The sequence below is a fragment of the Pseudonaja textilis genome, chromosome Z (assembly GCF_049901715.1).
Source record: "Pseudonaja textilis isolate UNSWEBS1 chromosome Z, rPseTex1.2, whole genome shotgun sequence".
NCBI classification, from domain to species: domain Eukaryota; kingdom Metazoa; phylum Chordata; class Lepidosauria; order Squamata; family Elapidae; genus Pseudonaja; species Pseudonaja textilis.
This window is the reverse complement of record NC_142008.1, coordinates 2,789,624-2,813,709: the sequence shown is the minus strand read 5'-3', so window position 1 is coordinate 2,813,709 and position 24,086 is coordinate 2,789,624. Positions and strand designations below refer to the sequence as shown.

Here is a 24,086-nt window from a genome sequence, read left to right as displayed (position 1 = left end):
TCCCAGAATTTAAAGGAGCTGGCAGAGGTCATCTCAGAACCACTGCACCAAATCTTTCAAAAATCCTGGAGCACCGGGGAACTACCAGAGACTGGAAAAGAGCTGATGTGGTTCCCATCTTCAAAAAAGGGAGAGAAAAAACAGACCCAGGAAACTATAGACCAATCGGCCTAACATCAATACCTGGGAAGATACTGGAAAAGATAATAAAAAAACAGATCTGCCAACATCTAGAAACAAGTAAAATAATAACTAGCAGTCAGCACGGGTTTGTTAAAAACAGATCATGCCAAACCAATCTCATTTCATTCTTCAACAAAGTAACTAAATTAGTAGACCAACGAAATACTGTGGACATAATATATTTAGATTTCAGCAGGGCATTTGACAAAGTAGACCACAATCTACTTCTTAGTAAGCTAGAAAAAAGTGGAATAGATAGCACCACCACTAGATGGACTCGCAACTGGCTGGCAAACCGTACTCAACGAGTAGACCTTAATGGGTCTAAGTCTCCATGGAGGGAAAGTAAGCAGTGGGTGGTTACAAGGTTCTGTCTTAGGCCCAGGACTCTTCAATATCTTCATTAACGACTTAGATGAGGGAATAGAAGGGGAACTTACCAAATTTGCAGATGATACTAAGCTGGCAGGAATAGCTAACACCCAAGAAGATAGGCTCAAGATCCAGAGGGATCTTGACCGACTAGAACACTGGGCCATATCTAACAAAATTAAATTCAATGTAGAGAAGAGTAAAGTCCTACACTTAGGCAAGAAAAACCAAAAGTACACATATAGACTGGGTGAAACCAGCCTCAATAGCAGGAGCTGTGAGAGGGATCTTGGAGTCTTAGTGAGCAACCAGCTAAATATGAGCCAGCCGTGTGCAGCAGCCGCAAAAAAAGCTAATGCAATCCTAAATTGTATTAACAGAGGGATACGATCATTTATTTATTTTTATTTATTTTATTTTATTTGTCAATTGTTTACAAGATAATAAGTATAAGTGTATACATAGTTATGAATACATGAAATGGGTACATATAAGAAAAATAAAATAAAAATAAAAGAAACAATAGGACAGGGACGGTAGGCACGTTGGTGCGCTTATGCACGCCCCCTACAGACCTCTTAGGAAAGGGGTGAGGTCAATAGTAGACAGTCTAAGGTTAAAGTTTTTGGGGTTTGGGAAAATCATGATCAAGGGAAGTACAAATATCACTCTATAAAGCCTTAGTAAGACCCCACCTAGAGTATTGCATCCAGTTTTGGTCACCACATTATAAAAAAGATGTTAAGACTGTAGAAAAAGTACAGAGAAGAGCAACCAGGATGATTAGGGGACTGGAGGCTAAAACATACAGCAAACAATTGCAGGAACTGGGCCTGGCTAGTCTTGTGAAGAGAAGGACCAGGGGAGACATGACAGCGGTCTTCCGATATTTGAGGGGCTGCCACAGAGAGGAGGAAGGGGTCAAGCTATTTTCAAAAGCGCCTGTAGGCCAGACAAGAAATAATGGATGGAAACTGAACAAGGAGAGATTTAACCTGGAAATAAGGAGAAACTTTCTGACAGTGAGAACAATCAACCCATGGAACAGAAGTTGCCCTCGGAAGTTGTGGGAGCTTCATCCCTTGAGACTTTCAAGAAGAGGCTGGACTGCCCTCTGTCGAAAATGGTGCAGGGTCTCCCGCTTGGGTGGGGGATTAGACTAGATGACCTACAAGATCCCTTCCAACTCTGATTATCTGTTAAATCTGTTAAATAGTGGTGAATATCTGTAGGCCAGATGTATAGCTTTTCTGTATCTTGTACAGAGGTGGATCCATAAACTGTACAGATGCAGGTAGATAACTCAACAAGACGTCCATAACAAAGAACATTTTTTGGTTCATCGGGTATCCTCATAACATCACATTTGTGATGAAGTTCTTCTTTAATGACCAATCCCTTTGTATATCTGCCTTGTAGTAAAAGATGATTATCTCCTATCCCATCTCGTAGTGATGGAAAGAAGGTGCCATGAGTAAGAGAGTTCAGACAAAAAATGAGGAAAACCTCCCCCAACCCACCGAGGGTCAATCCAGTGACCAATCAGGATTACAGATGTGGTCACGTGACATGAACTACATTTCCCAGGATAACTACATTTAGGGTTATGGGACAGCTCATAATTCCTAAGTAACTATCCAATTCCCGTAGACTGGCTGGGACAACACAATAGCCAAAAAGGCATTAAGAGTTGTTAACCTAATCCTGCATCGCTTTTTCTCTGGTAATATCACACTACTAACTAGAGCATACAAAACATTTGCTAGACTAATACTTGAATACAGCTCATCAGTCTTTACGTATCTGATATTAATACAGTCGAGAAAGTCCAGAAATATTTCACAAGAAGAGTTCTCCACTCCTCTACTCGTTGCAGAATACCTTATGCCTCCAGACTTGAAATTTTAGACCTAGACAGCCTAGAACTATGCCGCCTTCGGTCCGATCTAAATATAGTATATAAAATCATACATTGCAATGTCCTACCTGTCAATGAATATTTCAGCTTCAACCGTAACAACCCAAGAGCACACAATACATATAAACTCAAGGTAAACCACACCAAACTTGATTGCAGGAAACACAACTTCAGCAACAGAGTGGTCAATGTCTGGAATACTCTACCTGACTCTGTGGTTTCTTCCCCAAACCCCAAAAACTTTAACCTTTGTCTCCTATTGACCTCACCCCTTTCCTAAGAGGTCTTGTAAGGGGCGTGCATAAGTGCACTAATGTGCCTATCATCCCTCTCTCAATGTTTCTTTTTATTCATATCCATTTCATGTATTCATAACCGTGTTAAACTTATGCCTGTTATTTAACACTTGCATGACAAATAAATAAAATAAAAAATGTAGGAGGAGAGGGGAAGTTGGTTCTTTGAGCTTGTGGGTTGGTTTCAGTGGTGGGATTCCACATTTTTTTCCTACCGGTTCTATTGCATAGAGCGCTACTCAAAATTTTTGCTACCGGTACACCACAACCAGTCCAAACCGGCTGAATACCACCTCTGGTTGGTTTCCAAACATTTTATTACTGGGCTAGGTTACATTTTCAGTGAAGTTTAAGGGATGTCAGTGTCAGTATTGTTCCGTAGGTGTGTCCGGTGAGAGTGTTTTGACAGTTCTTGTGACTCGAATCCTCTAAATTTCCCTGAAGATGTTGACCATGCCTAGTCATGAAAACATTTGGAAACCAAACCCACAAGCTCGGAGAACCAACCTTCACCTTAATCTTGAGTTTTGTTGTTGGTGGACTTCACTTCAGGACTTTCCAGGAGATATCATTATAGATGAATTCTGCTTCTGGGTCAAAGGAGTTAAAATGGCGGCTAGGAAGGTTCCCTGCACAAGGGCCATAAAGACATTGGTTACGGGCATGGCTGCCATTTCAACTTTTTGGACTGCATGCTGGATACTTCCCCAGCTCTTTGGAGAAATCTTCATGTCCACACGGACACTCAAGCTAGGGGGGAGGGAGGGAGGAAATTGAAAGGAAGAATGGAGAAGGAGGGAGGGAGGGAGGAGAGGGAGAAGGGGAATAAGAGAGGGCGATACGGAAGGATGGAGGAAGTGAAAGAAGGAAGAAGGAAGGAGGAAAAAATGAAGGGATGAAAAGGAGAGAGGGAAAAAGAGAAGAAAAAAGAAAAAGGAAGGAAGGAAGGAGAAAGAGAATTGATGAAAAGGAAAGAGGGGGAAAGAAAGAGGAAAGAAAAAGAAAGGAAGGAGAAAGAAAGGATGGATGAAAAGAAAGAAAGAGGGAGAAGGAGAGAGAAAGAAGGAAAGAAGGAAGGAAGGAAGTGGGGGAAGAAAGAATTTTTTCCCAATTTTGCATAAATAAATTCTTTATTTGGAAAACTGAGCAATTGCAGGAGAGCTTCGTGGCTCTTCTGCAGCTTTGAGGCACCCGGATTAAACAAAGCTCAGATGAGTTGCATCTTGTTTTTCCCTTTCTCCATTATTCTGCTTTTTCCTTGTCTTTCTCCTCATCTCTGATAGCCAGGATCCGCTCCCTTTCTTTGATCAGCTGCACGCCGCAGTATGTGATGAACCAGATGGAGAAGGTGCTAAGAGGAAAACCTGAAATGGGAGAGAATGAGGGGAAAAGAGGTTGAGGGACGGAAGGGAAAGGAAGAGAGAGGAAGAAAGAGAGAGAGAAGAAGATGGAGGGAGAGATTAATTGAGGGAGAGGGAATGATGGAAGCAGGGAAAGAAAAAGGAGGAAAGGGAGGGAAGGAGAGAGAGGTTAAGGAAGGGAGTTGGAAGGAGGAGGACAAAGGGAGAAAGAGGGGGAGGAGAGGAAAGAGGGAGGGGACAAGAGAGGGGAGGGAGAGAAAGGCAAAAAGGAAAAGAGAGATTGGGAGAGAGAACAGAAGGAGGGAGAGTAGGAAAAAGGAAAAGAAGGGAAGGTAAGAGGGGGAGAAAGGAAGGGGAGAGGGAAGGAGGGAAAGAGGCACAGAGTGGGAGAGAGAAGAAGAGGTTGGGTGGGAAAAAGAGGGAGAGGAAGGGTGAGAGGGAAAGAGGAAGGGAGGGAGAGAGATGGAGGGAAAGGGTGACAGAAGGAGAGAGAGGCCATTAACACGGAGTTAGTTGGGCTGAGTTGTCATATCTCTTGAACAACACAAAGCTGGATGGAAGATGGATGTTATTCATATCACACTGGAGAAAATCAAACCCATTTTGTAAGAATTTCAACTGAGGGGGAATTTGGGTTCTATGAGAGAAACTAATGAGGGATGTTTTGAGTAGAAACGGCATCCCTGAACTTCTGGGGAAACTTCAGGAGTTGCGTAGCAATTAATCAGAAGTATAGCAGACTCTCTTCTCCTGGATCAGGGGATGAGTCCTTTTCCACCCTAAGCATAGAGGTGTCCTCAAAAAGTTGGCCCAGCCTTAAGAGGCATGTTCCTAGTAATTCCTAGATGTGATCTGTCAATTTCATCAGAGAGAAATTAACAGGTTGAGAGTGAAACTGACAGCTGAGGAGTGAAATTGAGAGGTGGAGATTGAAATTGAAAGGTAGAAAGTGAAATTGAAAGGTAGAAAGTGAAATTGACAGGTGGAGAGTGAAATTGACAGTTGCAGAGTGAAATTGACTAAACATAGCGAAATTGACACAGAAGATAGTGAAACTGATTACGTTAGACCTTTTGAGCCAGAAGAAGATTACTATACCAGTTAGGAAGATCCTCTTGGCCACAAGAAGGGCAAACTCCAGACTATTGAGGGCAAGGATGTTGTAGAAGACAATTGCCCAGAAATTGGCTGCCCCAAAAATGCTTCTGATTCGCCGAGAAGTTGCCTCGGACATGTTGGCCTGCCAAGAAGAAGAGACATCAGTGAGACAAGGAGGATGGGAATATTTCTCACCTTGTTTTCCTGCCCATATTTAATCCTGGTGTGCAGCATGTGGAAATAAGACCTCTTCAAAATATAGGTACTCCTCAATTTACAACCACAATTGATCCCAACATTTCTGTTGCTAAATGATGTGAAGTGAGTTTTATCCGATTTTATGACTTTTCTTGCCAGAGATGTTAAGTGAATCACTGCAGTGGTTAAGTTAGTGACATGGTCATTAAGTGAATCTGGATTCTCCATTGACTTTGCTTGTCAAAAGGTCACAGAGGGGGATCACTTGACCACAGGACATTTGTGATCATCATTAATATGAACTAGTTGCCGGTCTGGAACTTCCGGTTTGAGTTCCTTCGGTGACAGACAGAAATCCGCGATTGTGCACGGTTTCGGTCTGGGCTCGCCACTGGAGCGCCTCGAGCCAGCTGGTTTCGGGGCTAAGCCACCCCGTAGAGGTGGTGAAGAGCGGGGAGACCGCCAGCTGGGTTGAGGAGAGCCGCATCTCTCCTCCTCAGCTGGCCATTACTCCCTTTCCCGAAGGCGGTTGCAGTGGTGGTCAGAAATGGCCACCTCAAAGAAGAACTGGAAAAGAATGTGCAGGAGGAAGATAAGAAGTGAAAGTTTTGGCTGACTTGGTTAAATTGCAAAAGCAACAACTAAGGTACCCTGGAATTTAAACTTACCAAAAAATAACATCGTTCCCAAAGAAGAGTCTGAAGCAGCGAAGGAAAGTGAAAAGGGAAAGGTTTGGCTTTTTTCTTCTTCTCTCTCCTTCCCTATACTGACAACTAAGAGACTTAAATAAGAAATTGGAAAAATCCGCTTTGACATCAACAGGCAATTAAGCTGAAAATAAAACAAAATGTCAAAGGGATAATAAAGATTTCTGGACACTAAAAAATTTTTCATAAGGAGGAAAGGAGAGGAAAAGAATAAAAGGGCAGGATCTGGAAAGAAAGAGGAGACTGCCTGGAATTAAAAAGAATCTACAGTAAAACTTCAACAAGACTTCTAAAAGATACATTTTAACTGAAACTTTGCAACTAAATAGTAACCCCAGGAAGAGAAAGTGAAAAAAAAGAGCAAAAAAGAAACAGCTTGCATGTATTTGGATTATTTGGTGATCTTTGGATTCTTGGTTATTATATTTGAATGACTAAAATCAATCGGGTAGTTGTTTAAAAATTTATACAATGGCACCACTTCTGGATGAATTGAAAATGGAACTTAAAAGTACAAAGAAGATGCACAAGAAGGGAGAAGTTCTTTTGGCTTCGTTTTTCAATTCTTAGAAATGGAGATTTGGAACTATGAGAAACAACAAGAAACGACTACAAAACAAGAAGACTGGGACAAAGAAGAAGCCATCTTTAATGAACAAGCAATTTTATGCGGTGAAGAAAAAGGAAAGTGGGGAAAGAGAATGGAGAATTTAAGACTTAAAAAACAACCAAAGAAAAGAAAAATAATTGAAAAATAAGTATAATACTGGAAAGCAACAGAAGAGGGGAATACAGAAGAGAGAAATAGAGGTAGAGAGACAAGGGGTAAAAAGGGAGAGAGAAGAAGAGAGGGAAGAAGGAAAGGAAAAGAAATTACAAAGGACCGGAGCAAGATATAGAGAAACAGGACCTATTTAGAGATAATGGGTGAAAAACTAACTGAAAAAGGGATTCTGTAAAAGTACATAAGATTGTCTTGTTATATTAGTAATAGAAATAGCTTTAGAAAATTGGAAACAACATAGGATTAAAATGAGGGATAAAATAGTGTAATTTAGTGAAATGTTTGTTAATAAAATAAGTGAAATAAAATAAATGAGAAAATTGAATTAGGAAGGAACAGGAACATTTTAATTAGTTAATGTTTTATAAAATACTTCTAGTATTTTGAAGACGGGGGGGGAATTAACTATGGAAAGCTTATAATTGTTCCCATAGAAGTATGATATTTAATTGAAAAGTAATGTTAAAGATGTTAAGACTTTAATGAATATTAATATTAATGATAGAATTGAATTGGAATGGAATGTTGTTTTGATTATATACATTTATAATTTATTTTTTTTAAGAGTACAGTGTGTATTTTAAGAATGTACCAAGCAGAATCCGAATGGAAGTTATGTATTATATTGAATGTTACAACTTTAGGGAAAAGATATAAAGGCGTCATATTACAATCAGTAACTACAGGAGAAATTTTGTTTAATGAGAAAAGATAATAGATAATTGAAACAGGACAGACAAAAAAATATAAAGACAATGATTTGAACTGAGATGAGATAATTAAAATAAAATTGAGAAAATTAAAAGAGGGGAGAAGCTATGCAGAAAATGTAAAATAGTAATAAAATATGGAATAGAATATAAAAATGAGCATGAACCTGAACTTGTGTCTGTATGAAGAAATGTAACCCAGGATTACGCTACTTTCAAAAAAGATGTTTTATTTGTATTTTTTTTTCTCTTTGTGAAAACTCAAATAAAATTTACAAAAAAATAAAATAAAATAAATATGAACTAGTTGCCAAGTGCCCAAATTTTGATCACGTGGCCATGGGAATGCTGCAACGGTCCAAACTGTGAAAAACAGTTATAAGTCACTTTTTCAGTGCTGTGAACAGTGATTAAATGAATGATTGTAAGTTGAGAGCTACCTGTAGATGCAACTCACTAAAATATCAATGAAACAGATATTCAGACATCTGGATGTCTAAACTTTTGGGCTTCTGTGCCAAAAATTGTGTGTGCGCTTGTGTGCTTGCACGCTTGCACTCGCGTGCCAGACCCAGAAGGCAATGTGCGTGCCCCCATGTCCCCACGCATGCACGCACAATCCCCCACCCCCACCCCTCACTGCCCCCTTACCTGCACTGTGCCTCACAGCTGATTTTTGCGCAGTTTGAGGTGTTTTTTGGTCTCCCAGAGGCTTCAGGAAGGCTTCTGCAGGCTTTGCAGGCCAAAAACTAGGCCTGTTTCATCACTTCCGGTATTTCTGGAAAAACAGGAAGTGATGAAACGGGCTAGTTTTCGGCCTGCAAAGCCTGCAGAAGCCTTCCTGAAACCTCTGGGAGGCCGAAAAAGGCCTCAAACCCACCGAAAATCAGCTGTGAAGCATGCATATGCACAGTGAGATAAGTTTGCCTGCAGTTTGTGTGCCGGCACAAATGGCTGTGCGTGCCACCTGTGGCACACGTGCCATAGGTTTGCCATCACGGGTCTAGGAATCGCCCATTTGTTCATGAGTAGCCAGCCATCCCTCTACACCACGGTCCAAAATTATTCATTTCTTGAAAATATTGTGAAAGAAGAGGTCACAATTCTGGTAGCTAGTTTGGAGATTTCTTCTAATATTTGACTTCTGGTTTGGAAGATCTTAACAAATGCAGGAGGGATGAACTTAGCACCTCTTTATCTGCAAACGGCTTCAGCTGGAAGAATTGTTGCACCCACAACTCAAAATTGAGGCCGAAGCAGTTGCAAATGGACCATATGTAGACAATTTCACAAGGCCCCAGCCAGAGGGTGGTAATGAGAAATGTGGAGATGGTGGCCATGAGCTCCTTCAAGATGTTGTCGTGATCCTTCCCAATGTAATCATAGACGTATCTGGAAATTAACACAACAGGTGAGGTTCAGGAGACTGGCTGGTGGATCGGTTCTCTTGTCAGTGAAGGATCCATCCCACATATGTTGCGAGACCACAACATCTCCCATACTTGTGAAGCACCATATAATGAATTGCGACCCAAAACCACTTACTTGCACAGCCAATCGTTAATCCCTCTGTCAAAATGCCTAGAAACAGATGCAAACAATTTAAAAAAATTAGTTTATTAATTGTCCTTATTATGTGACATAAATTCACCCACCTATGTGGCCAGTTTCCCAATTACTATTTTTGAGCCAGGTGCCAAATAGTCTGTACCTGTTCGTTTGCTTTTTCTTGCCTAAATAGCAATCATGCTTAGACTTATATAGAATACTGTGGAATAGAATTCTTTATTGGCCAAGTGTGATTAGACACACAAGGAATTTGTCTTGATGCAAATGCTCTCAGTGTGCATAGAAAGAAAGGATACATTCGTCAAGAATCATCAGGTAGCACACTTAATGATAGTCATAGGGTACAATAAGCAATCAAATCATACTAGGAAACAGTCCATATAAATCGTAAGGATACAAGCGACAAAGTTACAATCATACAATCACAAGTGGGAGGGGCTGGGTGATAAGAAGGGATGAGAAGGTTAATAGCAATAATATTGCAGACTTTGTAAATAGTTGATAGTGTTGAGGGAAGTATTTGTTTAGCAGAGTGATGGCGTTTGGGAAAAAACTCTCCTCGTGTCTAGTTGTTCTGGTGTGCAGGGCTCTATAGTGTCGTTTTGAGGGAAGGAGTTGAAACAGTTTATGTCCAGGGTGTGAGGGGTCTGTAGATATTTTCACAGCCCTCTTTTTGACTCCTGCAGTATATACCGCTTTACAGTGCTCCCTCTCTAAGCGGTTTACAAAGTCAGCCTCTTGCCCCCAGCAATTTGGGTTGTCCTTTTACCCACCTCAGAAGGATGGAAGGCTGAGTCCACCTGGAGCCTGGTGGGATTTGAAATGTCAAATTACAGGCTGCTGGCAATAAGCAAAAGTAGATTTTTACTTTGGGAGGCGGCTAGATAACTCAATCAATAGAGGTGGTCAAAATATTGTACCAGCCTGGTCTCCAAAGTTGTATGTTGCTATCCCAACATTTCTCCGTGATGGGAAGTTCCCTTCCTGCAGTTCAGCAAGGGAGGAAAGCTTTGCTCACACAGCAACCTGAAGCAACTCACGTTTCCGCAAAGACATAGAGCATCGTGATGCACTTGGGGGGTTGAGGTGGGTCCAGGTGATCCAACCTGGCGATGGTGTTGATGACCCCAAACATCACGGCGGCTTTCACCCAGTCGTACACCAAGTTGGAGTAGGCCAGGCCAGCTGTGGAGCAGAATGGAAGGAGGAGAAAGAGAAGGACAGGAGAATAGCGAGATACTTTTTGTAACAGATTCACAGAGTTGGAAAGGACCTTGTAGGTCATCTAGTCCAACCCCTGGCCCAAGCAGGAGACCCTGCACCATTTCTGACCAATTGCAGTCCAGCTTCTTCTTGAAAGCCTCCAGTAATGAAGCTCCTACAACTTCCGAGGGCAACTTCTGTTCCATGGGTTGATTGTTCTCACTGTCAGAAAGTTTCTCCTTATTTGCAGGTTGAATCTCTCCTTGTCCAGTTTCCATCCATTATTCCTTGTCTGGCCTTTGGGTGCTTTGGAGAATAGCTTGACCCCCACCTCCTCTCTGTGGCAGCCCCAGAAATATTGGAAGATGCTATCCTGTCTCCCCTGGTCCTTCTCTTCCCTAGACTAGCCAGGCCCAGTTCCTGCAACCAACCGTTCATCGTATGTTTGAACCTCCAGGCCCCTCATCATCCTAGTTGCTCTTCTCTGCACTTTTTCTAGAGTCTCAACATCTTTTTTGTAGTGTCATGAACAAAACTGGATGCAGTGTGGTCTTACTAAGGCTTTATAGAGTGGTATTAGTACCCCACTTGATCTCAATTGTATCCCTCTGTTAATGCAATTTAGGATTGCAATGGCTTTTTTGGCTGCTGCTACCGCTGCATACTGCTGGCTCATATTTAGCTAGTTGTCCAAGATCCCTCTCACAATTACTGCCATTAAGCCTGTGATTCTGTGAAGAGTAATGTGCAGTGTAGCCATCTGTCAGCTCTACATGGTAGACCAGACTAGGAAACACGCTTCCACAGGAAGATTAGGCTAAGTCCTCGACTTATGACAGTTTGGACCGGAACATCCATCACTAGGTGAGACAGCCATTAAGGGAACTTTTGCCAGAGTCATTATGCAAATCTCACAGTCATTAAGCAAATCTGGTTCTTCCCATTGACTTTGCTGGTTGGGAGCCAACTGGGGAGATCAGAAATGGCCATCATGTGAACTTGGGACACTGCAACTATTGTAATGCTGGTTACAAGCTCACAAATGTTGATCTCATGACTCCTGGGATGCTGTAGCTGTCATAAGTGCAAGGACCACTCAGAGGTGGCTTTTTACAGTGCCATTAGAAAAGTAGCTAAATGAGGATTGTAAGTTGAGGACCACCTGAAGGGGAAAACCAAACCTAGGTGCCTTCTTAATATATCTATCTCTCTTCCCAGTTTCCGAATATTTGATTCAAGGGAATCTTGTTTCTATGCTATCAGACTTAGTTTGTACAGGTAGTCCTCGACTTGCAACCGGAATCAAGCCCAACATTTATGTTGCTAAGCAAGACAGTTGTTAAGTGAATTTTGGCCCAATTTATTATCTTTCTTGCCGCCGTTGTTAACTGAATCACTGCAGTGTCACACGATTGTTATGTGAATCTGGGCTTCCCCATTGACCTTGTTTGCCAGAAGGTCGCAAAAGGGGATCACGTGGCCACTGCAACTGTCATAAGTTTGAACCAGTTGCCAAGCATCTGGATTTTGATTATGTGACCAAAGGGATGCTGCAATGGTCCTAAGTGTGGGAAAACAGTCATAAGTCATTTTATTTCAACTTATCGGTCGTCAAGACTTTTGTGCTCCAAATTTGGTACATCATGGATAGCATTCCCTGGAGTTCACCATTCAATCCAAGAGAACCAGAATTCACCCCTGGATGTGTTAAGGTGGTAGAATTGCTTGAGGTTTTTGCAATTCATAGATGGGACACTCAGCAGATCAGGAGATGTTTCCTCAGTCATGTCAGGCAGAGAAGCCAGACTAGCTAGCAGTTGAATATAATTTCAGAACAAATATAACATTTGTTCTACATAGAATTGAGGGTTATGGTTCTCAGCCAGAGATATTTAGTTATGTCAGCAACCAACAATTGCTCAGCATCAAAGCCAGGATACATAGGGCAAAGGAGCTACTGAAGCCCTGGAAAAATGGGGAGAAGTTTAAACTTCCATAGAAACAAGGAACACTGCATCCTTTCATTCAGAGAAGGCAAATGACGGGGTAGTGTGGCTTCACTCGAGTTTCCAATACAATCTTTTTAGCTAGCTCTACTCAACGTCCCCCCAACCTTTTAAAGACGTGTGGATTTCAACGCCCAGAATTCTCCATCCAGTCTATCAGGCGTGGACTTCAACGCCCAGAACTCTCCAACCAAGTGTGCATACTATATTTACCCAGCGCCCAGTCGGAGAGACGGTTCACAAACTTCAGGTCTGAAGGAATGGTCAGGATGTAGAAAAAGTGGAAGAAAACATCCACAGCAACAATGGCCGTGAGTTGGACGACAGCATGGATGATGATTTGCCTCATCTCGCGATCTTTACGCCGCAGCTGGCTGTTGTGTGCCTGTGGCCGAGGGAAAATAAGGAACTAAAAGCAGTTCCCAAAACATCTGGCCTTGTAGAATGCAGACGGAAAAGGGAGGGAGGGAGGGAGAGGGAGGAAGGAAGGAAGGAAGGAAGGAAGGAAGGAAGGAAGGAAGGAAGGAAAGGAAGGAAGGAAGGAAGGAAGGAAGGAAGGAGAAAGGGATGATGGAAAGGAAGAAAAAAATAAGGGAGGGAGAGAATGTTAGGAGGGAACATGGATGGATAGATGGAAGGAAGGAAGGAAGGAAGGAAGGAAGGAAGGAAGGAAGGAAGGAAGGAAGGAAGGAGAAAGGGATGATGGAAAGGAAGAAGAAAATAAGGGAGGGAGAGAAGATTAGGAGGGAACATGGATGGATAGATGGATGAAAGGAAGGAAGGAAAGAAAGAAGGAAGGAAAGGAAGAAAGGAAGGAGAGAGGGAGGAAGGGAGGGAGGGAGAGAAAGGAGATGGGAGGGAGGGAAGGAGGAAAGAGAGGGGGAGGGAGAGAAAGAGAGTGGAAGGATTCACATTCTTATTTTCCTCCCTCCCTTCCTTACTTCCTTACTTCTTGTCTACCTTCCTTTACAACAGCAAAGTATTCGAATCATTCATGGGTCAGATATACAGTTCAGCAAGCAAAAACAGGTGGGGCTTACCCGCACGATGGTGAACCTAGGACACATGTGTCAAACCATAACGTTTGGGGTGACGTACCAGAAAAGGCTAACTAGGCATTTTCTAAATTTTTGACACCCAAAGGTTCACCGTTAGTAACATACACGTTGCTTCCACCTCCTCCTTTGCTTCTGCTCCTTGATTGGCTAAAGAATGGCGTGGATGGTGGGTAATTCTTACCTGGACATGAAATTGGTCAAAGGTCATGATGGGTCCGAAGAAGAAGAAAGGGAGGTAGAAATTGTATTTCATCAGGGCAAAGATGGAATAATTTCCCTCTTTCCTCTCACAGTTCTCCAGGGCGAAACTCATGCAGCGCATGATACTGAATCCGGTTCCACCGTAAAAGAGAATATCTTGGAGGTCAAAGGTTCCCGGGACAAAGCCGTTCTGGACAAAGAAAAGTGATCATACATGGACTAAAGAAAAGAGAACTTTGCAAAAAAAAACAAAACCCAATCCCAAGGTGAGCCAAACCATTTACCTCTTCTCCCACCTTTTCCTTCCTTCCACCGGATCTATCTCTCCTCCCTCTCTCCCCCTTCCCTCCCTCCCTCCCTCCCTTTCTCTTCCTTCCTCCTCCCTTTCTTCCATCCATCTTCCCTCCCTCCCTCCTCTCTTTCCTTCCTTCCTTCCTTCCATTTTCTTTCTTTCTTTTCTTCCTCTCTCTCTCCTTCCTTCCCTTCTCCTTCCTTCCTTCCTTCCCTTTCTTCCTCCCTCCTCCCTCCCTTTCTCTTCCTTCCCTCCTCCATTTCTTCCATCCATCTTCCCCCCTCCCTCCCTTCTCTTTCCTTCCTTCCTTTCTTTCCATTTTCTTTCTTTCTTTTCTTCCTCTCTCTCTCCCTTCCTTCCCTTCCCCTTCCTTCCTTCCTCCCTCCCTCCCTTTCCACACAATTTTTCCTTGATCCTCAAGAAATAACACCCCTCCAGTCCTCCTGAAGCCCAGGATTCCCTCTTGGATCAGTACAACTAAGCTGGGTGTTTTTAGAGATCCTTCTTGGACTTAACGGGTGAATAAAATTCCAAAGAATCCACAGAGAGCTGGAGATCAGGCGGGTCTATTGGCAGGTCAATTCAAGGATTATTTTTCTCTCTCATATATTAAAATGTCCTCATTTACATCTGATGTCCTGGAAGAAGAGGCAATACTTTTTGCTCAACCCTTCATTCAATCCTCCCATCCTTGTAGGGGATAAATTTTTTCTGCTAAGTCTCCTGTTCTTTTATAGATGAGTTCCATCATTAGAGTGAATATGTAGTTTGGAGTCCTTGCTGACCCTCTAAGCTTAATGGATTTGTTGCAGACGTTTCATGACCCAGTTAGGTTACATCATCAGTGTGTGTGAGAGAGAGCAGGGTTTGCTCTTTTTTTTTTTTAACAGTTACTTGACCCTGGCAATGTTGGTGAGTATATAGGGATTTCCACCCCCTTTGGTAGTTTCTTGATTAGGGTATTGTTTTCCGCTTGATTGTTTGTCTGGGGTTAATCCGTGCTGATCTGGATCTCTCTTTCTGCGGAGTCCTCGGTGCTGTCTGAGGTTGATCGTTTGCTTGCAAATGGTTCATTACCCAAGTTGGGAGCATTAGCATCGTAATTCACAACACTGTAAATCCCTATTCCCTCTAGCACTGATGATGTTCCCTAGTTGGGTCATGAAATGCCTGTAAGAAAACCATCAAGCTCAGGTAGCACCAACCATCCTACAGTTCTCTTTCTCCTTCTCCTTCTCCTTCTCCTTCTCCTTCTTCTCCTCCTCCTCCTCCTCCTCCTCCTCCTCCTCCTCCTCCTCCTCCTCCTCCTCCTCCTCCTCCTCCTCGTCTTCTTCTTCTTCTTCCTCCTCCTCGTCCTCCTTCCTCCTCCTCCTCCTCCTCCTCCTCCTCCTCCTCCTCCTCCTCCTCCTCCTCCTCCTCCTCCTCCTTTCTGCAGACCCCACTCCCTTCTAGCATAGATAACATCACCAGGATTAGTAATGAAACATCTGCCCACAAACACCCAAGCTCAGAGACCACCAAGGACTCTACAGAAAGAGAAACCCAGATAAGCGTGAATTAATCCCAGACAAACAAGCAGAGAAGAGAACTTCGGTCAAGGAATTACTAAGGAGAAAGTCATATCCCACCAGGCTCCTGTATATAAACTGGGAGCAAATTCCACACAACAATAGCACTGACGACATTACCTAGTTGAACAATGAAACATCTTCAAGAAAACCACCAAGCTCAGAGACAACCCCACAAGGCCCCCTCCCAGTTTATCCCTGAGCTACATATATCCGCTTCTATTGAAATATTTCTTTCTTAGCTATATTAACTGTCAGCTTTGGAAGTCATGTCGAGATTCGATGCTCCCACGCTGCCACAATTGAGCCTGGGAAAGTGGGAGGGGGGGGAATTCATTGGAGTATATCTAGTTAGACGTAATAAAATCCTTTTTCTGATTCAAGGTCACTGAGTGTGGCGCATAATGAAATGGGAATCTTACTTTAGGACAGATGGTGATTGGACCATGTGATGCGGGGACTGGAAGACAGGGGACTGGAGACTAAAACATATGAAGAACGGTTACAGGAACTGGACTTGGCTAGTCTAGTAAAGAGAAGGACCAGGGGAGACAGGAGAGCATCTTCCAATATTTGAGGGGCTGCCACAGGGAGGGGGAAGGGCTCAAGCTACGGTATTTTCCAAAGCCCCCAAAGGCCAGACAAGGAATAATGGATGGGAACTGAACAAGGAGAGATTCAACCTGGAAATAAGGAGGAATTTTCTGACAATCAACCCATGGAACAGAAGTTGCCCTCGGAAGTTGTGGGAGCGCCATCACTGGAGGCTTTCAAGAAGAGATTGGACTGCCATTGGTCAGAAATGGTGTAGGGTCTCCCGTTTGGGTGGGGGGGTTGGACTAGATGACCTACAAGGTCCCTTCCAACTCTGATTATCTGTTATCTGGTGATGGCCAAGCGGGGGATGGATTTGTAGTTTTGACTTTTGCAAGGAAGCCCTTTCAGATTCAGGATTCCACAGATGTACCAGTTGCTATCCAAATAAAGGTACCTTTGACAGATGTCTGCCTCGGAGTTATTGATTGGAATGGAGGGTTGCTGGAACGCTGACATTAACCAGGTTTGTGGCAAGCCAGGAACAGGACCTGGAAGACTAACTCACCTGCCAGGAGTTGAAGGGTTCGAACTTGAACGAAGCTAGGCTGCAGAGGCCAGCAATGAAACACAGCCATTTCTGCTTAGCCAGGCCCACCGTGTAGAGCACCAAGCAGTGGCATAGAACAACCATCAGGTAATTGATTCCCATGGTACCCAGCACAGTCAGAATGCCGTAAACCATGTACATGACAGATCTGTGCTGCAAGGAAATGAATGGAAAAAAAAAAGTTTGTTCCTCTGGTCTCAAGCAGAGGTGGGTATTCAGCCAGTTCTGACCGGTTCTGGAGAACTGGTACTGGAAATTTTGAGGAGTTCGGAGAACTGGCAAATGCCGCCTCTGACTGGCCCCGCCCCCATCAATTCTCCGCCTTCCGACTCCCAAATTAATATATATTAATTTGCATAGTGTAACCACAAATTGCTTGTGTGTCTAACCACACTTGGCCAAATAAAGTTATCTATTCTATTCTATTCTATCCTATCCTATTCTATTCTATTCTATTCTCTATTTTGTAGTACATTCTCTATTCTATTCTATTTTATTCTATTCTAATTTTATTTTATTCTATTCTGTTCTATTTTATTCTATTAATTTTGTTCTATTCTAGTCTCTATTTTGCAATACATTCTCTATTCTCTATTTATTTTGTAGTATATATTCTATTCTATTCTCCATTCTATTCTATTCTAATTTTATTCTATTCTCTATTTTTTTCTATTTTATATGGTTCTATTCTATTCTCTATTTTGCAGTACATTTATTCTATTATATTTATTTTGTAGTATGTATTCTATTTTATTCTATTCTTTATTCGACTCTGTTCTATTTTATTCTATTAATTTTGTTTTATTCTATTCTCTATTTTGTAGTACATTCTCTATTCTGTTCTATTAATTTTGTTCTATCCTATTTCTATTCTATTCTATTTTCAGTATCTTCCCTTCCCTTCCCTTCCTTCCATTCCATGTGATTGTTTGTAATCACAACGGCACTGAAAAAAGATGACTGTTGAGGCATCCCCACGGTCACGTGATCAAAATTTAGATGCTAGGCAACTGACTCATATTTATAACGGTCACGGTGTCCCAGGTTCAAATGATTTTGTGACCTTCTGACTATGGAGAAGCAGGTCCACTTTTTGCTGCAGGGATTTGCTTAACAACGGTGGCAAGGAAGGTGGGTGGAATAGGGCGAAACTCACTTAGCAACCGTCTCGTTTAGCAAGAGAAACATTGGGCTCAGTCACAGTCGTTATGCCGAGGACTGCCTGTAGGGGAATCACTGAGGTTGGTTGCTAATGTTGTGTAGTTCCAAGAAGAACCAGCGGGGGCAGGCCAGGGGTGGAATTCAGCCAGTTTGCACCACTTCAGGTGAACCGGTTGTTAACGTCCTGAGCCGTTTGGTGAACCAGTTATTGGAGGAAATCATTAGGGCAGAGAACCGGTTGTTAAGTTATTTGAATCCCACCTCTGGGGCAGGCGTTGGGTGAAAGCAAGGGGTGAGCATGGACCTACCTGAGGGGCTGCCAAGGAGCAGATTTTGGCAAACAGGACATGGCCCGAAAGAGCGAAGAGGATCATATTCCTGAAGGAGGTGAACCACATGGCCCACTCAAAGTCGGCCACATCCTGGAACAGAGAAGCAGACAGCTAGTTCTTGGTTTATGTGTAGTTTGAGTGGACTTGACTTCTGCAACCTGGACTTTATGGAGCAAATCCAGAACTTCTTGGAGGCTGCTTGAACTTAAAATACAGGGAGGAGGGAGAGGGGGAATGAAAGTAGGGAGGATGGAAGAAGGGAGGATAGAAGGACAGAGGGAGGGAGGAAGAAAGGAGGAAGAAGGGAGGGAGGGAGGGAGGAAGAAGGGAAAAACGGGGAGAAAGGAAGGCAGGAAAAGAGGGGAGGCAGAAGAAAGGAAGAAAAGAATAAGAGGAAAGGAGGGAAGAATCAAGAGAATGGATTAAGGGAGGGAGGAAGAAAAGAGGGAGAGAGAAGGAAGAAAGAAAAGAACAAGAGGAAAGGAGGAGGAATCAAGAAAATGGAGGGAGGAAGGGAGAAAGAGAAAAGGGGGAGAAGGAAGGAAGAATAAAGAAAAAGAGGAAAGGAGGGAGGGATCAAGAAAAGGAAGGAAGGAAGGAAGGAAGGAAGGAAGGAAGGAAGGAAGGAAGGAAGGAAGGAAGGAAGGAAGGAAGGAAGGAAGGAAGGAAGGAAGGAAGGGAGTTAAACACAAATCTTTTTTGTCTTCCTTCTCAAAGTCCTGCACTTACCATTTTCCTGCCAAAATAATGCCATCCTGGTTTTATGTTTTCTCGGAAGGCTTTTCGATTCATGCTATCTGAAAGAAGCAAAAAAAGGGAGAGAGGGAGAGAGAAAGAATAAGTGGGGAAGGCTTCCCAGAAGACGGGGAGTTCTAATTCTGCCTAAGTCAGATGGGGTAACTTTGGGCCCTCAGTCCAGCCACCTCGCAGGGTGGTTGTTGTGGATAAAATAGAAAAAGGAAAGGGTGTTGGATACATTTGCAACCTGGACTTCCTTGTGGAAATCATAAAGGCAGGATATAAAATGAATAAAAAAATAAGTGAGCAGCTGAATAAGTATTTTAGTATTTAGTATTTATTTGATTTGTCAATTGCTTACAAGATAATAAGCATAAGTAAAAACATAGTTAGGAGTACATGGATACATATAAGAAAAATAAAAGAATCAATAGGACAGGGACGGTAGGAACGTTGGGGCGCTTATGCACGCCCCTTACAAGACCTCTTAGGAAAGGGGTGAGGTCAACAATAGACAGTCTATAAGGTTAAAGTTTTTGGGGTTTGGGGAAGAAACCACAGAGTCAGGTAGAGTATTCCGAACATTGACCACTCTGTGGCTGAAGTCGTATTTTCTGCAGTCACGCATAAATGAATAATAAGGCAGTAGGTTGACAAATAAAGAGGTGATTCTCCCCGCTACCTCTGAGGGGTTTTTTCAAGGATTACCTCGGGAGGTCTCAAAAATCTCCTGGCCACTGTAAGCGATGGCACAGGACACAATCAGGGCATAAAGGCCCAACTCATAGGTGGGCAATGCCGCCTTAATTCCCATCTTGGACAGAAGCCCTTGAAGGCCACGCCCTGAGAGTCTTCCAGACCTGTGGAGGAGAAAGAGAAAGAGAGAGAGAGGTAGAGGTGAGAAACTGATGGAAGAGGGTCACTGAATCACCGAATTCTGGAATCAGCGGGGACCTTTGAGGACACCTAGACCTCTCCCATGCTCGGTGCAGAAGGCCAATTCAATTTGAAATTAGAGGACCCCATTCGGTGCACGAAGACATCCAAAGAAGGAGATGACGGCCCTGGGAGCCTTGGCACCGTTTGAGCTTGGTTGGTTTCTTGCAGACAGACTAGGTAACATCATCAGTGACAGAAGGAGGAGGAGGAGGAGGAGAGGAGGAAGAGGGGAAGGAGGAGAACAACAACAATAACAATTGTGGAGTCCCCGGTACTCTCTGAGCTTGGTGGGTTTCTCGCAGACATTTCCTGACTCAACTAGATAACATCATCAGTGCTAGGAGGGGATTGGGGCAGTGGGTTGTGGAGAGGAAGAGGAGGAGGAGGAGGAAAAGGATTGGGGGTCCATGGTGCTCTCTGATCTTAGTTGCTTTCTTGCAGATGTTTCACGATCCATCATCAGTGCTGGAAGGGAGTGGGGCTTCCTCTCTTCATAGACCAATAGTTTATCATGTCACTCTTGGTGGTTCCTTGATTAGGTTGTTGTTTACTAATAACTTATATACAAATAGAGACTAAACCTCCCTCCCTTCTAGCACTGATGACGTTACCTAGCTGGGTAATGAAACATTTGCTAGAGAAAAATCAAGCTTAGAGTGCAACAAGGATTCCCCAGTTGAACCCTGACCCAGAAATATTCTCTTCTAGTTCCATACTAGAACTTGGAGACCACTAGTGATTGGGGCAAAGCACCCAGATATCTGATGCCTAAGGTGGGACTAACGCTCTTTTTTTCCTGATGGTTCACCGAAAGTCACCCAGCCACCTTTTTTACCTAAAATGAAACTAGAACTCCCTGTCTCCTAGCGATTGGCCCCAAATCACCTAGCTGTCTTTCATACCTAAAATGAAGCTAGAACTCCCTGTCTCCTGGCAATTGGCCCCAAATCACCCAGCTGTCTTTCGTACCTAAAATGAAGCTAGAACTCCCTGTCTCCTGGCAATTGGCCCCAAATCAACTAGCTGTCTTTCATACCTAAAATGAAGCTAGAACTCCCTGTCTCCTGGCAATTGGCCCCAAATCAACTAGCTGTCTTTCATACCTAAAATGAAACTAGAACTCCCTGTCTCCTGGCAATTGGCCCCAAATCACCTAGCTGTCTTTCATACCTAAAATGAAGCTAGAACTCCCTGTCTCCTGGCAATTGGCCCCAAATCACCCAGCTGTCTTTCATACCTAAAATGAAACTAGAACTCCCTGTCTCCTGGCAATTGGCCCCAAATCACCTAGCTGTCTTTCATACCTAAAATGAAGCTAGAACTCCCTGTCTCCTGGCATTTGGCCCAAAATCACCTAGCTGTCTTTCATACCTAAAATGAAACTAGAACTCCCTGTCTCCTAGCGATTGGCCCAAAGTCACCCAGCCATCTTCCATACCTAAAGTGTGACTGGAACTCACCATCTCCTGGTAACTGCCCCAAAGTCACTCAGCCATCTTTCGTATCTAAAATGAGACTGGAGTTCCCGTCTCCTGGTGACTGGCCCAAAGTCTCCCAGCCATCTTCCATACCTAAAATGAATCTAGAACTCCCCGTCTCCTGGTAACTGCCCCAAAGTCACTCAGCTGGCTTCCATGCCTCAGACAGCAGTAGAACTAAACTAGACTAGAATTCAGAATCTTCCATTCCGTATTGGAGCCCGATTCTTTGCAATCTTGCTCCCTGACATACCTCACTTAACCCCCCCTCCCCTCCCCCATCTCACCCGCCAAAAAATGCCTCCAGCATTATTCTGGACCTCCAAAAAAAGATTCCGAGCCTAAAGATGCCAGAAACGCTCTGGAATAATCGCTTGTCCCCATTTTGGCATCCGAGTGGTTCGTTTCAACTCCGGGACTAATAAACAGAAGCCATTGAAGAGCAGCCCAGAGGAAAGAATTGTCTCTTTGTGCTTCGGTGTGTGTTTGTGTATGTGTGTGCGTGTGTGTGTGATTTCCCCCAACCCCTCCATTCAATTCCCTTCCTCCTTTTTTTGCAGCAGGTTAACTGTTTTCAGTCCAAATGATCCAAGAGGATGCAAACTTCACAAGACAGACCACCCACAACCAGCCTAGCCTCAGTTTCTTATTTTAGCTTCCCGGACCACCTTATCTGCAGCCTGCTGTGCTGCGACAACGTGATATCAAAACGGGCTGCGTTGCTTTTCAGCTCGTATCTTGCAGAGACACCGGCTGGAGAGAGCCATCCACAAGGAGAAACATGCCAAATTGTTGTTTTTTGTGTGTTGTTGTTGGTTTTTTTTGGCAAAAGTTATTTCTTGTACTTCTCTCTTGGTCGGTGAAGTGCCTATTTTGGCATTGGTTTTGCTGCATTGCTGGGGCATTGCTGTTTGGCATCACACACAAAAATGCAGAATACACCTCTGCTTTAAGAACCTGGAGGTTTTTAAGTGTTTAAAGACATTATTATTTTTTTTAAAAAAATGGAGTTTTTAAACAGTTAAAAAAAAACAACCCCGGAGTTTTTTTAAGAATTGGACAACTACGTTGGACTAGAAGACCTACAAGGTTCCTTCCAACTCTGTTTATTATCCCAGCTCACGCAGGCTACAAAGCCCTTTACTATAAATTGCAACTTGCTCACTCCTTTCAGCAACCCCCCTTCCCATAAATTCCCATCTCCCCCGCCCGTTTAAGCCCTCCCTGGCCAGCAAACCATGAACACCCTCTTCTGTTCCCACTAAAGCATTTATTGCACCAAGTCTCCGACACCCCCCCACACCGTCCCCCCCCCCCGCTGCCCCCGTTCACTGACCTTGAGAAAGTTGCAACCTAAGGCATCAGGAGGTAGGTGGGTGGGTGGGCAGAGTTGGGGGTACAGAAGGGAGCAGGTTTGTGGGGGTGGGGTAGGGGGCTCACCTCTTTCAAGTTGAAGTTTAGGAAGCCATTAAAGTCTTGCTGGAAGGTCCTAAGAGGAGTTTTGCTGGGCTGTTGGAGTTCCCTGGTTGGAATGAGGGTGGAAGGTATCTGGCTGGAGATATTTTTATTTTGGAGCAGAACTGCAGAAGGGAGGGTTGTTCCTGTAGCTGTCCATCAGAGTAGCAGCTGAGGACAACCCAGAACAGGAATCTACTTGGCAAAAGTTAGCCCAGGGAGGGGGAAAAGGAGATAGTTGATCACCAGGTGATCCCTTCCATCACACCATTGCTGCAGTTTCTGGCTGCTGTTTCTGGGTCAGTTGTATTAAATGGCTGGCGGGACACCTGAGACGGTCACTTTTTCGAGAGGAAGGGTCAGTTCAGAACATGGAAGGCTCCTTGGCACAAAGACCGTAACGTGCAACGGGGAAGAGCACGCCTCCTTCCCAAAATTATGGTCCAAACACGCACCTGGAAGGATCTCTTGGGGTAGTCCGGATCCTTAAGAGAACCAGACTATTTCTGCGCCATGTTTCAGTAGTGTCAATGGAAGAACATCCAACAATGGAGCAGGACACACACCACTATCTGAACAGAATAATAGAGTTGGAAGGGACCTTGGAGGTCATCTAGTCTAACCCCTGCTCAAGCAGGATACCCTATACCATTTCAGACAGTTGGCTGTCCAATCTCTTCTTAAAAACTTCCGGTGTTGGAGCATGCACAGCTTCTGGGGGCAAAGTCGTTTCACTCAGTAATTGTTCTCACTGTCTCCTTAGTTCTCTCCTTGATTAGTTTCCACCCATGGATTCTTGTCATGCCTGCAGGTGCTTTGGGGGATAGCTTGACTCCCTCTTCTTTGGGGCAGCCCCTCAAGTATTGGAAGACTGCTATGACGTCACCCTGCCCCCAGTCCTTCTTTTCATTAGATTAGATGTACAATTCCTGCAACATGCATGCGTTTTAGCCTCCAGTCTCCTAAATCCTTTTTGTTGTTCTACTCTGCACTCTTTCCTAAATTGTAGTTATGATTGTTTTCGAATCTAGTGCCCAGGTTCATATTGTATATTTTTTTGTATTAAGAAATGCCAATTTAAATTATTGAATGCTTTTTCAGTGTCCAAAAACATAAATGCAAATTGTTTTTCCGGATGGGCTTCATAGAATTCTGAAATGTCTATCACCGTTCTTAAATTATTCTTGATTTGTCAAAGTGGGAGAAATCCATTTTGGTCTTCATGGATATGTGTGTTTAAAACCTGTTTTAATCTATTAGCTATAATAGAAGAGAATAGTTTGTAATCTGCATTCAGGAGTGAAATCGGTCTGTA

At 43.5% G+C, this 24,086-nt stretch overlaps 1 protein-coding gene across 1 annotated transcript; it reads right to left on the bottom strand.

Annotated features, from left to right (window-relative positions):
* Positions 1 to 3,880: 3,880 nt before the first annotated feature.
* Positions 3,881 to 23,181, bottom strand: HHATL (hedgehog acyltransferase like). Its single transcript, XM_026720322.2, has 12 exons — positions 22,757 to 23,181; positions 19,608 to 19,759; positions 18,891 to 18,958; positions 18,138 to 18,251; positions 16,627 to 16,821; positions 13,645 to 13,854; positions 12,619 to 12,790; positions 10,237 to 10,381; positions 9,173 to 9,208; positions 8,818 to 9,019; positions 5,229 to 5,370; positions 3,881 to 4,133 (listed from the first exon to the last, which is right to left on the bottom strand). Exons 2-12 carry the CDS (start codon positions 19,711 to 19,713, stop codon positions 4,012 to 4,014), a joined length of 1,512 nt encoding a protein of 503 aa, XP_026576107.1. The 5' UTR covers positions 19,714 to 19,759; positions 22,757 to 23,181; the 3' UTR covers positions 3,881 to 4,011.
* Between the last annotated feature and the right edge of the window lie 905 nt (positions 23,182 to 24,086).